The 18,589-nt window shown below is 32.2% G+C and overlaps 1 protein-coding gene and 1 pseudogene across 1 annotated transcript; one reads left to right on the forward strand and one right to left on the reverse strand.

Annotated features, from left to right (window-relative positions):
* Window positions 1-1,104: 1,104 nt before the first annotated feature.
* On the forward strand, window positions 1,105-2,862 carry LOC111214201. Its single transcript, XM_022716602.2, has 2 exons — window positions 1,105-1,883; window positions 1,954-2,862. Exons 1-2 carry the CDS (start codon window positions 1,539-1,541, stop codon window positions 2,626-2,628), a joined length of 1,020 nt encoding a protein of 339 aa, XP_022572323.1. The 5' UTR covers window positions 1,105-1,538; the 3' UTR covers window positions 2,629-2,862.
* Window positions 2,863-13,628: 10,766 nt separating this feature from the next.
* Window positions 13,629-14,754, reverse strand: LOC106439613 (annotated as a pseudogene).
* Between the last annotated feature and the right edge of the window lie 3,835 nt (window positions 14,755-18,589).

Raw genomic sequence — 18,589 nt, forward strand, 5'->3', positions numbered from 1 at the left:
ATCTTGCTTGTTTCAGCTTTGATATTAGTTTGGTTATTAGTTGCCTTGATTGGGCTGTTGTTTCCAGGGATATATAGTTGTTCCGCTGGCTTAGTTTCCGGGGATATACGGTTGTTCCGCCGGCTCTGTTTCCCTAGTATGGGCTCTTGTTAAACGTTGTTTCATGAATAATATAATTTCAGATGGGAAAAAAAAAAAAAGGATAATTGCATACATGCGTACAAGGGAAGAGTCATCTTCTTATATTCGTTTTTAACACTACACTTGTTTTAAATCCACCTTTACCTTTTTATTTTTTCTCTTTGTTTTAACTTTTACTTTTCTTTACAAGAATAGACCAAACGGTCAAATACTTGGGCCCGTCTTTTTGCATGATTTTTAGTAATTTTAACTTAAAGGTTTGTGATTTAAATGCGGTTAATAAAGCAAAGCTTAAAGTTTCATAATTACAGCATGGGGATAAAGTTTTAATCTTTAATAAATTATACTCCTATATTGCTATCATTTCACATTCAGATAATTACTGCCTAACATGCTTTTCTTTTAATAAAAGAAAATTGTCACTTTTTTGTCTTTTAGTGGTCAGTCTACGTATATTGTTTCCCCCTATTTACTGACATAAAGCGGATCAAACAATGATGTATTAAAAATTAAACTGAATTATTTTTTCATCGAAAATTAATATTACTAATATACCACATTTGTATTTTATTTCTCATAAGATAGTACAATATACCCCGACGGTCCAGAACGAGGAGTAAATAAGATTTGCTTAAGATACGTGTTATTTAGCTATTGGTTAAGAGTCTGTTTCGCTATTAAAAAAAAGAAAATAATATCCATTTCCGGATAGTTACGGATATTCGACGGCAGTGGAGGTCAGAGGCGTAAATTACCTATTAGCAGTTACTGACACGTCTCCGTAAAAAAGATTTACCACCACGCTGAGATGAAAACGACAACAATGTCAATTAAAAATTTTAAAAAGATTAAACGGTAAGAAACAATTACCACGTGACGTGGCATTTACAGTGCCTAGTCAGCAGCTTTCATCGTCTGGGCCTCTTCGGCTTCGGATCTCTTCTCCTTTATAAGAACAAGCCAACCTCTCTTCTCCCACACCAGAAAAAATAACAATCACCAAAAAAATACATATAATCTCTCTCTCTCTCTCTATCTCTAGATTTTTCGACTACCTTTAAATTCGCCGGCGATGAATCTCGCCGGGAAAATGAATATTCCAGTAAACATGACCGTCTCTAGTAACGCTGTCTCCGACCACCGCCGTCACGTGTTCCGTGAAAATCGTCACTGATCCGTCTCCTAGACTTTCTTTTTTAGTTTTATTCTTTGCTTCGTTTTGTGAAAATGATCCGCTGATTGAAGAAGACGGTCTAGGTTTCTTCTTTTATTAGCTGAGAGGTTTGGTAGTTTCTTCTTCTTCTTCTTCTTATTGAATCGTGTTTTTTTGAATTTTTGAGAGATCTGAGTTTGGAACGAGAAATTGACTTGGACCGTAGTCAGTCTTTGTTAAAACGATGCCGTTTACGATGAAGATCCAACCGATTGATATCGATTCACCCGCCGTAGCTAAACCGGAAGCATCAGGCAAACCGGTTCTCAAATCTCGCCTCAAACGTCTCTTTGATCGGCCGTTCAGGAACGCAACCTCCGAGAAACCGTTCCCCGGCGGCGAAGCTCAATCCGCGACGGAGTTCGAGCCGAGCTCCGTTTGCTTAACGAAGATGGTTCAGAACTTCATAGAGGAGAACAACGAGAAGCAAGCCAAATGTGGACGTAACCGCTGCAACTGCTTCAACGGTAGCAACAACGATAGCTCCGACGACGATGATTCAGATCTCTTCGCCTCTGATCATCTCAAGGTATACTACTCTCTCTCTCTCTCTTAATTCATTCTCTTGGTTAACCGTTTTGCAATCTTGATCGGTACAGAGCTTGATCCCGTGCGCGACCGTCGCGGAGAGTAATCTCTTAGCCGACGTGGCGAAGATTGTAGATAAGAACAACAAATCAGTCAAACGAAAAGAGGAGATGAGGAAGATGGTCAACGAAGGACTCTTATCTCTTCACTACGACTCGTCAATCTGCAAATCCAAATGGGACAAGTCTCCGTCGTTCCCAGCCGGCGAATACGAGTACATAGACGTGATCGTTGGAGAGGAGCGGTTGCTGATCGAGGTTGATTTCAGATCGGAGTTCGATATCGCGAGGCAGACGAGCGGTTACAAGGCGCTGCTTCAGTCTCTACCGTTCGTCTTCGTCGGGAAATCAGATCGGTTGAGCCAGATCGTTGCCTTGATCTCGGAGGCGGCGAAAGTGAGCATGAAGAAGAGAGGAATGCATTTGCCTCCGTGGAGGAAAGCTGAGTACATGCGATCTAAGTGGATGTCGTCTTATACCAGAGCCTCCGGGAACGCTGAGGAGCTGCCTCTTGCGGCGGCCGCGGCGGAGATGGAGGTAGATTGTGAAGAGATTGAGCTGGTTTTTGAGGAGAAATCTTTGTCTCCGGTAGTGGTTAAGGCTTCCTCGTCTGTTGACGGCGATGGTGCTGATGCCGCGGTGAAGGCCGTCACCGGATTAGCTTTACTCTTCAAAGAGAAGCCTTGATAATAAAAAAATTTTTGGAGTTTTTTAATTTACTTTTTCTTTTCTAATTTTCTTTAACCTCCCGAGGTAAAAAAATTATCATATATTTTTTTTTTTACCGTTCTCTTTTTGTAGTTGTTTTTGACCTCTTTTGTTTTTTGTTTTTTGTTTTTTGTTTTCTTCGCAAGGGGTTACCACTTTGTACTTATTACCGTCCACGGTGAAAAATAAATAAAAAATATTGTACTTCCGAAACTCAAAAACACCTGAGAAACTGTGCAGTGTTGTGGATGTGGATAATATTTTAGTTTAATTGATACTTTCGATCTCTGTAAAATCTCAAGGAGAGATAGCGTTTACAATATGTAAGCACATGAGGGAGCAGAAGAGTATTGACACGATCTTTAATTTAACTTCTCATCTTTTCATAAAACCTTTGCATTTTTAATGAACTATGCTTACTTTATACGTTACGAAATTTGTTTAGTATTTTTTAATGATGACAGTTTTGAGAGAAGAGAGAAGCTCGTGGGCTCTCGATAGCCGTGGAGTGGCAGAGTTTTTTTTGTGGTAAATATGGAGTGCCAGAGTTGTTCTTGAATAACGTTTTCTATTATTTGATTCTTTAATTTTTTTTGTTGGTTAAAACCCGGTCCATTTTATACATTGCTTCGGTTGATCTTTTCTTTTGGGGTTTTGTAATGTGAAAAAGGTTAGGTGGATTTAAAATCAAAATAATATAAACATATATACATTTTTTTTTTTTGGTAAAAACATATATACATATGTATAAGATGCGTTATATAAATTTTTGTAATTTGGATTGTTGATGTTGAATTCAAACAAGTAACTAAACAAAAAACTAGATATAGAATTCAAAACTGAACGTATTAATAAAACGATAACTCGACAACTGCAAATAAAATGATATTGTTAGCAAAATGTTGAGTTTAATATATTAAGAATAAGTCAGACCAAATCATAGGTATCGTTCTCATAAGTTTGGATCCTTTTGCTTTGTAGCAAATATGTTTATGTTTTTTTAAGCGTGTGGGTTTAGAGCTATGGTGTCATCTATTTCCTTATCCATGTAGTTGGAGACGGAAAAACTATTATGTCAATCATTTTTCTCTCTTCTATAGGTCGGAAATAGAGTTATGATGCCATTCTATATATTTTATAGATTCATGCTGGTGTTGATTTTTTTATGTTTTCTGAGATTGTAAATCATGCAGTTGAATTGTAATGAGTTTTTTTTTCTGTGTAGGCCAATCTTGATTTAAGTAAGGTTAACGAGGGTCACTCAGCTTACCTCCAAATAGGGCATTAACTGGATTGATTCTGTTATATGAATGCTCTTCTTGTCGCGATGACTCCCAAATTGAAGAAAAATGTTTATCAGTGACTCGTGCTAGATATGTACACTCGGTAGACCTGTGGGCTGTGGATATTATTTAGCAGGATTTCTGAAGGGAATCACAATTTTTTACTATTTATACAATAAATCATTTTTTCTTGTTTTCAAAATATAAAATATTATATATCTTTCTCTATGATATAATGTTTTGTTGGAATTACATTGTTTTAAAATAGTTGTAGTCTTGTTGAATTCTAATATCTTTAGCTCACTAAATAAAGTATTCCATATGTTTCTAAAAGATAAATTTTAGTATTTTTACACATAAAAGCACATTTAATTTTGATTAAAATATATTATTTTTGTGATTTTAACTATTTTCACTATTTTAAACAAATACAATTTAATAAATGTAATTATTTTTTTTGAGAAAATAATTTTACTTTAAAACATTTATCTTTACAAAAGTAATAAAAAATATTAACTGCAAATCTATCATAACTTTAGTTTTAAAATCATGATAATAATTAAGATAATTACTTCATAAACATAATTTATTATGAGTAATAACAAATAAATTTATCACAGAAATTTCTATTACCTGAACTGAAAATTTTCATTCGGATAAAAATTAACGAATCATTATTTTAGTTACTGACTGTTTTTTGTTTGTCTGGTTAAGGTTTGTCCGAAATTGTGATGTAACAATCGAATTATGTGGTTAGTGTTAATTCAAGGGATTGGTTAACCAAATAAACAATGGTCAGCAAAACTGTTGTTTACTATGGATTCAATAGTAATGTCTTATAATCAGTTTCACGAGGAAGAACGTTTTTTAATGTTCATAAGAAACAACTTTTTCTCCTCAAGTCTCTTAATTGCCATGCCTTGCCAGATCTTTTAAATAGAAATTAAAACTGAATTTTTGGAAATAGCATTTTTCCTCCATTTCAGTCGAAGCTTAAACCTCCTTATGGACCAAACTGTGTTCCAGATGTAAGTATGTAATTATATGATTTTTTGTAATCACATACATCATATATGATATATGACATATATGTTAATGTATCACAATCATTGATGTGGGGGCACTAGTCGATTCATCCATAACTATAGTATTTATTATTATTGTTATTATTATATTTAGATGTCATTTATCAAATGTATTGTAAAATCGAGTTATTTGACAATAGGGTAGGGTCAGTTACAACAATTTCACAAGCTGTGGGGTCTGATGCCCTTTTCTTATTACCATACACTCTTTTCTGGATTTGACATTATTTGCACGGGTAGAAATTATAAAACATTTGCATTTATATCCTTATGTTATTTATCATATCATACCCTATATTATTTATCAATATCATATATCTTTTAGCTACATTACTCTTTGTTACCAATCAAGAAGAGAGTAATAAACCAAGGGTTAGATTAAAGGTCAATACTCAATAGAAATTAAGAAAACGACTCTCCACCCACTCATTTAAATAGTTTTGGAGATAATCTTTCTTTGTTGATTACTTAATCATATTAGTTTTGGTTGATGAGACAATCAAGGTTTCTGCCCTAAGATATACAATAAAAATGGTTTATTAATTTTCAAGATTTTAATTATTGCACAACCAACTTGTTATAGCTTATAGTGTTGCAATTATTATTATGATATGTTTTTGAACCCCCCACATGAACGTTACAATGATTTGTTTATGTCATATGTCTGTGTCCTATATGTGGAGAGAGATAAAGAACAAGATAAAGAAGCATCTTTTTATAAGCCAAACATTGATTATACATTTTTTAAAGTGGTTTCTCAATGGTGAAATTGAAATTTACTACATACTCTCTTGTCCCTTTTTCCCCATCTCTCTTTTAACTTTTGGAATGTACATTGCTTCTTTGAATATATTTGGTCAAATTAATCCCCCCCCCCCAAGTTTATTTATTAGGTTATATAGCATGATACTTGTAGATTAGGAAGAGTGGAGATGTTGTGAGAAGATACAATAAAGATCCATCCATATAAATCCTTAACTTATACGAATTCATAATAGTTTCCCAGCTTGAATTATGTTATAAGGATATTTAAAAGAGAATTTGTACTCTCTACACACCAAATATTTTCTATTTGCACTCCATACCCTAAATTTCTTCAATTTTCTTCTTTCCAACATTACTATTTTTCCCTCATTTATATGGTATCCCACCTTTTTAAGTGTATTGAGCTAATTTGCTCTATTTAAAATGAAAAATGGAAAAGAAAGAGACACGGAGGAGATGTGCAGAGAGACTTATCTACTTTGACATAAGACTTGAGAATATTAGGTGAAAACATGTGATTCCTCTCCTCACTCTCTCCCTTTTCTTTTCTCCTTTCTCTTTTCCCTTTTATTCATTATTTATTAGTAAGATAGAAGAATTACTCATCATCACCCTGAATTGGTCGCACTTGCATTATAATGTTCCTATGTTTTCTTAGGTGTACCTTTTCTTCATTTTCTTTATAAAATTAAAGTTATAATTTTGTTTTTCAAACTACATAGCTTCGCACTAATTAGGAATTACAGTATCCATTAATAGACTGAAAAATGAACTAAATCTATATACACATGAATAATTCAACCACAATACACAAGTTTATTATATATAGCTAAAACAAAACTTATTTTAACTACCAAATTTTTTTACTTTTGCTTAGTTCTAGATCTAATATACAGTAGAAACTCCATAAATTAATATTTAATAATTTAAAAGCACGATAAATTAATAAATTTTACCAATCACAAATTGAGCCAATGTAAAATATGAAACAATTCGATAAGATAATAAGATAATAAGATAATAGTTTTTTGAAATTTTTTACATAAATATATAGTCCCCATACAGACATATATTAATAACTAATGTATATAAATTTTATAGAAATATAATAATATATTGAATAGTTTGTTTTTATTCATAGTGAAGCTTTTTATATATTTGTTTTTCTTAATTTATAAATACATTGATGTTATTTTTAATTTTTCATTTAAAATACATATATATATTTATAATACATATTTTCTATACACCAAATAACCGAATGAGAACAATATAAAACTTATATCTATAAATTTTAATCAATACATATACCATAAATTAAGTATTCTTCTAACTTTTACATAAAATAATACTTTAAAATATAGAAATATGAAAATAAAAATTTATGTAAATTAACAACTCTATTAATTAATAAATTATCAAAGTTCCAAAATAATTAATTTGTAGAATTTTTATTGTATGTAAGAAACATCATATTTCAGTCAACTATTAAACCAATAAAGTTTTCATCATTTTAAAGATATCATAAAAATGTACCACATTAAGACATATGTGAGCTTTTATTTTTACTTTTAAATTAGCCAATGAACAACGTAGCTTTCTTTCTAATATTTTTATTGCATAAAATGTTTCCAAAAGGGCCGAGTTTCATAATTAAACTTAACCTAAACTAAAAATGTATACAAAAAGCCGATTAAAGTTTAATTCTTTCCTTAAATAAAAGCTACGGAATTACCTAATGTTATTAAAATATATATGTGCAATTAATGATTTCCAATAACAAAGATTTGCTAACAATTTGTATACACTCAAATCATTTTCGTTTAAATCTTTGTTATTAAAATAAATTACACAATTGTATTAACCATATAATCAAAAATTAGATTTTTTCTTATATGTTGTATTTTGAATTTTTAAAAACGAGTATAAATTACTAACTGTTAAAAGTCTCAAACAAATTTTTGTTATCAATGATTTAAATTTTTTATTATAATAAGATATAAATAGTTATAAACCACATAAGTAAGAAGTCTTATTTAATAATTATTTATATTAATATATATATATATATATATATATATATATCATTTAATTAAACTACATATCATATAAAATATGAACTATATATTGATATTTACCTTTAGGCCTGGCATTTCAAGTTTTGATTCAGTTCGGTTAGGGTATTTCGGGTATCGGGTAGGGGGTTAGATGATTCATTTATTACTTGACATATTTTCGGTTTGGTTCGGTTAGTCTCGAGTTCGGTTCGGATAGTAAAACTAGGAACCGGGAAATACCCGAAAAAAATCGGTTCTCATTTGGTTTCGGTTCCAGTTCAGATAATTCAGGTAAAATATCGGTTATTTAGGGTAAAATATTTAAAAAAATTAGGATGATTTAGATTAAAAAAAAAATTAGATATATCAGATTACTTTGGATATTTTGGATAATAGTATCCGGATAGTTTCGGATTTCGGATATTTTTGGGTAGTCCAGATACTTTATAATAATTTAGTTATTTTCAAATATTTTTTGGTACTTTTAGGGCTGTTCAATATGGTAAAACCGAACCGTACCGAACCGAACCGAACCGAAATAGACAATATGGTTTGGTTTTGGTATATACCATATAAACCGAATGGATATAATTTTATAAAAACCGTAGGATTTGGATATGGTTTGGTATATAACCGATTAAACCGAATAAACCGAACAAAACTGATTAAAATTAGAAACATGTAAATATGTATCTATTTTATAACAATACATGAAAATCTATTTGTTACATATGTTAAATTTGTGTTAATAACTATTACCATAATTTTATAGTAATAAAAAACCTTAATTTGTAGAACACTTGAACTATAACTAAATAACAATACATCGCAATTCAGACATCTTATTTTCTAAGTCTTTTTTTTTATCTTTTTACTTTATTTTAGTCTTCACTAAATTAATATGAAGATTATAAATTTGATGGACAATAATTAATGGAAAATTTTCAATTGAAAAAGCATGACTTTAATGAATACTAAATATGGAAGAGTGGAAAAACTTTTCTTTTATGTTTTTGTTTTGTTTCATTTTTTTTTTCAAAATTTCAAGCTTTGATTTTAGTTATAGATTTGATTATTTTATTTGATTGTAGAAGCATTTTTATTTTTTTGTTCATTTATTTGAACATGTAATATATTTTTAATAAATGACGGTGTTCACAATATGACTCTAAAATTCATATAATATGATCTCAAACAAAATAATTATGTTTTTTGGTATAAAACCGAATAAACCGAAAACCGACGATATATAAACCGAACCGAACCGAAGTAAATATGGATTTAGAATGGTAGTTATATTTTACTAACCGAAATACCGATAACCGAAAATAACCGAACCGAAACCGAACCGATATCCGGATTGAACACCCCTAGGTACTTTTAATAAATTTTTAAATTATAAATATATATGTTTAACTATGTTATATGTATATATAATTATTAGTGTTATATATCCGGGTACCAGTTTGGTTCTTGGTTCGGTTCCGGTTTGGTTTGGATGTAGAAATATAGGAACATTTCAGATATTTGAGGGTTTCGGTCCGGTTTTTCAGGTAATTTTAGTTTCGTTTTTTTTGTCCAGGCCTATTTGCATTGAACAAATATTGAGAACTTAACTAATATTTTAATTTTTAAATTTGCATTCAATTAAAAATGATTATAAATTACTAAAACTATTAAAAATCTCAAATTAATTTTTTTATTAATGGTTTAAATTTTTGTTATAAGATAACAATAATCATAAAACTATATGATTAAAAAATTTATCTAATAAACAACTTTACTAAAAATATATTTTATATCTATGTTTATCATTTAAATTTAATTATATAATATAGAATGGATAAAATTGATTACCATAAAATGACCGTTAATAAACAAGAGTGATTGTTTGATTTATATCCGCAAGCCAATTTAAATTATATGCGTAATATTACTGATTTCTCAATATTTCAATATATATTTATTATTTTATTATTTCATAATATGTAAAAATTATAAAATAAATAATAACATATAAATATAGTTTGTATATAAAATATTTATCCCGCGCAAGGCGCCGGTCTTAACCTAGTGTATTGTTATTTTGAAAACATATCAAGTAGGTTGGGTACAAATTACGTAAAAGAACTTCATCCTCTTGTCCCGTTTATGGATAACTATGGACGACCTACGAATACATATATTTATTATACCTTCTGATTATTATCTGTTAAGATCATAATGATTTACGTAAATCCAAAACCATAGCTATTTTCAACATATAAACAATGTAGTTGCTTGAGGAGGAAACATATATTAATAATAAAATAAGCATGAAATCTGAATCCTCTCTGATTGATTTTATTATTGTGTAGATCTTTAAACCATAGTACCATCAGATCCAAAATATCAAACAGCTTGCAAAGTTCAACAATGTTATTATACTTAATTGAACAAATAAATGAGGAAGTAAAATGGAAGGTGAGTTTTCAGAGAGAAGCTTCATTAACTTCTTCTCTAAACTATGAAACTGTGTTATCTGTGGTAGAAGCAAAAGCACTGACAGATAGGAAGAGTGATGACACTCTTAATAGGACTCAGAGGTTATTGAGTAGAAACCTATTTACAGAATTTGCAAACATCATATTTATTATTTAATACACACATTGATTGTTGAGAAATACTACTATCATATAGGATAATAAAAGCTACAAAATAAAGTCAGGATTCTCTACTAGGAATCAGAGATATATCTTGTAGTTAGTTGTAGGTGCACTTTTAATTTGGTTTCTATTCATTTATGAAGAAATTATATAACTATTTTTTCTTTTTCTTTTGCTCCTACAAAACTATAAATATAAGAGTTCTGAACTCTTTAAAGCCCGCTCTACTATTATTATGTAAATACATATCCTATAATTTCCAAACATGCACCAAAAAGCCCAATTCGAAGATTAAAACAATACAAAAGAAATTTCAAACCTTACGAGCCAATGTTCTCTGTTTAGTGGCGGTGTTGAACCACTTTCTCCTCAACGTGTAACACTTTCCTGCGTTGCACGGCATTGATGACAAAACTTTTCCATCTCTTCTTCCGTTTTGGGAACAAAGAAGGGATCTTCCTCGAGCATTTCCCAATGGCTCAAAACCATCAGAGCACTCGCACCACCTGAGGTTCCTTTTCTCAGCTTGTCCGCAAAACCGAAACTGTATGCTGGCTAAGGGCCAATAGTTTCTAGTAGATGAAAGTGTGGCACTTTTCAATATATATCTGGTCCCAACCCTCTTATTGCCACTACATTTCCGGCTTTCATCTCGTTTACTGGTTCAGACTCAGCCGTTGATACACAAGCTGCAGCTTTTGGGGGCACTCTACAATCTTGTGGAAGTAAATATGGATTGTAGATTAAACCTTGCATGTGAGAGATAATATACTTAAACATAAACTATTGCTTTCGTCCTATCTAGTTAGAAACACTTCAAAACGTTTTCATCTAACAGCAATGACGTTTTTTTTTGTTGTGATATTCGTTTTGAGGGAGATTGATAGATTATTGGAAGTGATTAAAATGTAAATGCATAGCATCATAGCGAAACTGAACTCGTTTGCTTCATGCTTTCGAATGTCCCTTCCGCTTTACTCACAATCTATCTTTGGCTGTACAGTTTGATGTGTATACATCCGGGAACTGGGTATAACAGAGTGTCCTGTAATAATTCCAGCTTTTCTCATTGCTGCTACATAACTCATAGCTCCTTGAACGTTTGCAGTATCCGCAAAAGCGTCGATCAAGACTCCATAAACAATGACACCCGGTTCGATGTTGGATCAACCATCTCTTTATACACTTCCTCTGCCATAATTAGCAGACCAGTTTCACAAAGCTTGGGTATACTCATCAATCTTGACATATCTACGATAAGCTATTCAGCTTCCTCAACCATATGTCTTGTCGAGAATGCATAAATGAGGGTGCAGTAACTTACAGGGCCCGGTTTAGGCCCAGCCTCTTTCATTTTCTTGAAGTAGGCTACTGCTCTTTATATCGTTGGTCTTGGTGTGAAGCGAAATGAGAATGTTTGTATGTGTAAGGATATTTTATATTCGGTCTATGTGTCTTTCGGTTTAATTATAAAGTTCATGGTCAAATTAAAATTAGGAATTCTGATATAAAAGATGACACCACGATGGATCCGTTTCGATTAAATTAGGATTTGGACGTATTGATAACCCTCTTCCCTTGCCTTATTTAAATATATATACTCTTCTGTAATCATTTGTATATGTATATGTTGATCACATATAGTGTAAGTTTGTGTCCGTTAAGTACAATGACACAAATGAGAATGTGTCATCATAAAGAAACAAACGAAAGTGTGTGATCATAAAGACACAATAGAAATATGTGATCATAAAGATATAATAACATTCATATATATACATCATACATGTGTGATGGTGGTTGTTTGTACGTAAGTTTTGGAGTTGGTAACAACAACAATAACAAATAAACACACACTAGATAAAGAATCATTGAAGAGAGAGTTTGTGATCTTTTCCATCAAAGATCACAAGATATATAAAGGAATAAGGGAAGAAGAAATCAATTGGTGAACTGATCCAATATCAAAGCAAGTCAAGCATGGATTAAGGTTCTTTTCTAAGAAAATATTAGGGTTGAATTAACTTCATCATTTTTTCATCAAGGAAGTTACTTACTTACTTCTCCAAGCTGACCATTGTTGCCATAAATATGAATCATGGTATTGGAAGTCATTCTTCTAGCATCTTCTTGAACGTCTCTGAAGCCTCATTTATCTGGCCGGACTTACCGTACGTGTATCAATCATCGTGTTGTAAGTATATAAGTTCAAGCAAGCATATTATTCCAACTTGCTCTCTTTCTAGCTCAACGTCCCAGATGATTTGCTACACGACCATTTCTTGAAAAAGTCCTCTGCTTTCTCAAACTCTTTTTGCCTTTTTATACATTTGAAGAACGTTCCCCGTAGTAACTTCGTCAGGCTGCATCCCTATCTTGCTCATCTTCCCTTAGCCAAGAAAGGACATGTACGTTTTGGGCCCTCCTTTGCTATAAACATCAATGAGAGTCGCATTCTTTGAATTAATCGGCTTGATACCTTTTATGATCATTTCTTCCTATAAACTCTTCACATACTTCCATATTATAACCCCCGCTCTAACAACTCTCGCTGAAGAGAGAATATATTGAAGCTCGAGGTGTTACACATCCCCATCCAACGAGCCCCTATTTGTATAGCTTTAAATCTCAATCCTGTAGAGGAACTTGGATCTCTGTCAACTTCTCCAGCAAAATTACAATACTGTTTTATATTTATATTCAACTTCAATTTCCATTAACATTTAATCAGGTTTTTGTTTATCATTGTCTGGCCCTTAGATATCTTGAGTGAATTGGTAAACATATACCTCGTCACATATCTAGAGATGGTAAGGAGGAGGATGGTGTGAAGAATATTGAAGCAACAATCTACTTTCGTATGCTTTTTATTTTGTCAGCTATCTATATTTTTAGGCCAAGTTCTAAGTTCTGGTCGGACGAGAAGTTGGTCGAGGTAAACGTCCATCCGGTCATGTCTAAGTCTATATGGAAAAGTAAAATGCCTCTAGTCATATGGTTTTTGTTTATTTGGGTTCTCAGAGTACTAAAGTTGTGTTTTGGTTTTAAGTCCTATCTGATGAGTATATACATTGCAAATGATTTTGGATATTATAACGAAATTAAAGACTGTTACTCAATAACATTGCTACGTATGCATCTATATTGTGTTTATGTCCGTATATTATACATTAAAAAAATTCATGTATCTTTACATCGAACTCCAAATCTGAAAACAACAAAATAAATAAAATAAAAAGAAAACCACTTGGAGATGGAACTATCTCATTGAACAAAACCCTGAATGATTTGTTTATGGTGTGGTCAACTACTCAAACACCGATCAGATCCAAATCAAATAAGGGTTTCAATCATCAAAAGCTCTCATCAAAGTCTCTTCATCATCATAGGGCAGAGTCTAAAACAAGAGCATCAGATCCTTTCATGATTCTAAGTCTCTTACAAGAGGAAGAGAACATATCCCATGGAACATCACCAACCAACATCCAATCTCCATCTTTATCCTCGTACGTTGGTAAAACTCCAGATCCTTTGTATCCTTCTCTTTCGCTGTATTCACCGATCGTGAACTTGAACATGTTCTCCAACGCCTTGAGAAGCTCTGGATAGTTTTTGTATGTTTTGAGATCTATTTTACGGAGGTATGGAGCTCCGTCCATACTCACTTTCACATAGCTAACACTGTTGTTGTTCTTACGGTAAGATCTCACCGGAGGCCAACCAACTATTTGACTTCTGTAAATTAGCAACGAATCATTATTAGTACATTTTCATTAGATAAAAAATATGAAATAATATATTGAAACTCAGATCTTTACTTACTTTGTAGGAGGTGTAGATTCTTCCTCGTTATCGCTTTGTAGTTGACGCTTGCTGCTTCTAACGCAAGAAACCTCTTGTTCTTCTTTAGCTTGTTCTGTTCCAGGTAATCCAAGACGAAGCTCTGTGTCCTTAAGGTTAAGCTCATTGACTTTCTCATACGCCATTGTTTTTTTCAAGATCAAGAAGTCGATCTCTCTATGTTCTTGTGTGGTTTCCAACGCAGAATCCTTCTCTTGTTCTTGTTATTGTTCTTCTTGTTGGTGAGTTTGGTTGTGATGAGAAAAGAGGAGAGAGAGATATAAAGGTGAGAGAAGATGCATAGAAGTTAGGGTAAAAAGAAGAGAGATAGAAGTTGTCGGGAGCGTGTGAGGCAAGGATGAGGCAAGGGGACAAAGGTGGGACATAAACGCTTTGGCCGTCCATGTGAACTCGACTCTTTCTTTATTGCACGCTCCTTATTTGCCTCCGCTACCTTTGCTTACGCTACATCTTAGCCGTCGATATGTATTTCCCCTTCTTTTTCAAAGTATATTAGTTATTACAAGGGACCAAGGAAAGGATTAAAAAAATATGAAAAAATCATTTCTGAGAATTGGAACTGTATCGACCGACCTGGAAATAAGGCAAACAGAAAAAAAGAAAAAAGAAATGACGTACTATTATATTCTCACCTGTTCCAAAATAGATGATGTTTTAAAAAAAATTTAATGTTTCAAAATAAATGATATTTTAATATTTTATATTAGCTTTAATTTTATTAAAAATAGTGTGACCAATAATATTTTATTAAAATATTAGTGATTGGATGAATTAGTTTAATTTATTTTTAATACTACTTTTTGGATAAAAATGTATTTTTTTAATTTTCGTACTTTGTATCAACTATTTTGTAACAGAGGAAATAATATTTTATTTACTGTTTCTTAAAGATTCTTTTCTTTTGTTTTTTGCATCATTTTAAAGCGAGTGTTAATAATCATTATTCTACTTTAATTAGTAAGGTGTTCTTTTTAATGTATAGGATATTTTTTATAAAATAATGTCGGTTAAAAGCACTTCGAACAAAAATTTCTTATAATATATATAAAAATAGAATAAATAGGAGATAAAGCAAGAAATATCTTTTGTTCAAGAATATTTGCTAATCTCATCAGATTTTTTATTTATCATTTGTCTCCTTTTTGGTTAATTCTTTTTAAAATCAAAATAATAATATTATAATTTTAAGGAAACTCGAAAGAGCCTCTCACACCATTAATGTTGCTCTTAAAAGTTTAATTAAAAATTTATTTAAAAAGTTTTGTTTAAATTTTCATAATCACACAAACATGTATCATATAATATAGTGTATAATTTCAAGAGTTTTTTTGTAAATATTATTTACAACTTATTTTTAATTTTCATGTAAAAGATGTACAGATGACGGTATATTCCGAAGAAGAAAAATGATTTAATCATTATTCTATGATGAAATTTTCATAGAGTTTCCAAGTCCTCTCTAGGTCATGAAATTTATTGAAGTTTTTTTTTTGAAACTTGAAATTTTTTGAATCTGCGGACAATTATGTCTCTCTTTATGTCATGAATTGCGATTTTGAGTTTGTAAAGTTTTTGTATCTTGGGAAAAATTGTACTATCTTAGTCAAAAAAATAAAATAAAAATAATTGTACTATCTGTCGTAATTTACACCGCATCTTGTATAACACTGTGAGTTGATGTTAATACTTTTTCGGTAGATTAATGGAGAATTTAAGAGAGGAACACACATGTGGATAGATAAGGGTCAAATGAATGTGTTGGTAATTGATATATGAATGGTAAGCCATGTGCTTTCTTATAAATTTGTCTCTTTTATTCATAAAATTATTTTCCTTCAAATTGGGTTGTGAGGAGAAGCTCCACGTGCTATATATACATTGAATCTTACAACTTAAAAGTATGAACCAAAGTGGTAGTTTTAATTCTCCCCATAGATAGCGCGAAACTATGTTCATTTTGCTTCTAATCCGCATGCGTTTTGATGTTTACGTTGGGCTTTATGCAATGGATTTACTAATTTTAAATATATTGATTGTCCTACTTTTTTTCTTTGACCAAACGGCTTTAATGTTCCTACTTTTGAGATAAGGATTCCTTCTATGTTCTTGCCCCCTCCGTTATCCCAAAGATTAGATAAGTAAAGAGATGCAAGATACCTTTCATATGTATATTTTAGAGCGTATGATTGTCAGAGTTCTTGTATTACTTCAGTTATAAGTTATAACAAACTCATACAATGTATTTTCTCACTGATTAAGAGAAACATGCACGAGTGAATACATTTTTTTTGTATATTGCACGACTGAATAGCTTTGTTAACCACCAATTTTTAAATTTATGAGGAGTGCCTGTTAAAGATACTAATAGATCTATGTGATGCTTATACAGATGATTGCTAAAGCTAGTTTTTGGTTAAAACATTCAAATATTTTTACTGTAAACCAACTTGAGAAAAAAGCACGAGAGTAGTCAGTAACTGTTAAATATATGTGGAGTTCATTAAATAATGAACATATCGAGGTTACAAAAAATTTAACATATTAGAGTAAATGTGGCCTACAGCAAAGAATATATCATCTGGATTATTTGGCAAATGTGGCCAAGTTTAGAGTTTCTAATGGTTCAACATGAAGTGATGTTTATCTTTTGTTTATGTTTAGCTTTGAGATCCATTTTCTTAATCAACTAGTACTGAGTTTTTTCCCTTGCTATAAGAACATGATTATCTGTAGTATCTAACTGGAGTTCTCAACTATTAAAAATTAAAAACCAAAAAGTATAAAAATGAAAAACTACGAATTCTGAAAGAAAAACTGATCAAAAGTGGTTTAAAACATTAATAATTTTTAACTAATTTGATGCATTAAATGATTTTGAAATTACATACTCCTTGGAAAGAGATTCCATCTGATGAGGTAAGTTTACCGAAATTGTTTTGGGGTGACCAAAGAGGATAAGTTTACCGAAATTACAAAAAAAATGGATTGGGTGTTTTGATGAGTTCGTCATCTGGAACTGAGCTAGCTTTAAAAAGAGAACCGGCATTAATTCCTTGGAAAGAGATTCCATCTGATGAGGTCTCGAAAACCTGTGACGGTAAAGAACGCCAAAATTGCCAAGGAAAGCATGAACAGCGGAGAGAAAAGTGGAGGAGCATCGGATTGCAGAGTAGATGTGGCATTGGAATTCATGAGATTAGCTAGGATCAGAGATGACCAAAATCATGCTCGTGAGATGGTGTATGTTTACGCAGACAGATGTAATAGTGGAGGCGATACCTTGCAACAAAATTATCCGTTGATAAAAGATCACGATGAAATTACGGTTTGGGTTCTTCGAAGTTGATTTGATTTTGCCATCTCGTCGGTGGATTTGAGCTCTGTTCAGTACCATTTTGGGTGTTACTCTTCATCTCTACGTTGATGTTTAGCTTCAAAACGTAAAGAAGACCAGTTCAAGTTCTCTGACCCAGAGCAACGATTTGTCACTCAGTTCTGATTGGGTCAGTTGGATCTGCCGCTGTTGTGGAGACATGCTAAAGAAATGGTCATCTTAGTGCGCCATTTGGTTGTTTATGTTAAGCTAGATGGGCTTCCAACCTAAAACCAATTGGTGGTAAGTGGAGTGATCCATCTATCTTATATATTGCTTAGGATCCCTTCCAATATCCGATGTGGGACATTTATCCCTAATACGCCCCCTCGAGATGATGGCTCTTTGAGCGTCAATCTCGGAATGCTTGGGCAAGGATCGATGGGCCGACTTTGGGCTGGATCGATAATGGATCGGATTGGACTGCGTGGATCGGGTTCTGATACCATGTTAAGCTAGATGGACTTCCAACCTAAAACCAATTGGTGCTAAGTGGAGTGACCCATCTATCTTATATATTGCTTAGGATCCCTTCCAATATCCGATGTGGGACATTTATCCCTAATACGCCCCCTCGAGATGATGGCTCTTTGAGCGTCAATCTCGGAATGCTTGGGCAAGGATCGATGGGCCGACTTTGGGCTGGATCGGATTGGACTGCGTGGATCGGGTTCTGATACCATGTTAAGCTAGATGGGCTTCCAACCTAAAACCAATTGGTGCTAAGTGGAGTGACCCATCTATCTTATATATTGCTTAGGATCCCTTCCAATATCCGATGTGGGACATTTATCCCTAATAGTTTAGGCAGATTGTTTTTTTTTTTTGCAGGTTATGATCTTTATCTAGTATTATCTCTATCTCAATCTAG

Source organism: Brassica napus, chromosome A3 (genome assembly GCF_020379485.1).
Source record: "Brassica napus cultivar Da-Ae chromosome A3, Da-Ae, whole genome shotgun sequence".
NCBI lineage: Eukaryota > Viridiplantae > Streptophyta > Magnoliopsida > Brassicales > Brassicaceae > Brassica > Brassica napus.

Coding starts and splice junctions, on each gene's coding strand:
- LOC111214201 (XM_022716602.2), top strand. CDS start 1,539: ATGCCGTTTACGATGAAGATCCAACCGATTGATATCGATTCACCCGCC. Junction 1,884..1,953: donor TCGCCTCTGATCATCTCAAG/GTATACTACTCT, acceptor TGATCGGTACAG/AGCTTGATCCCGTGCGCGAC.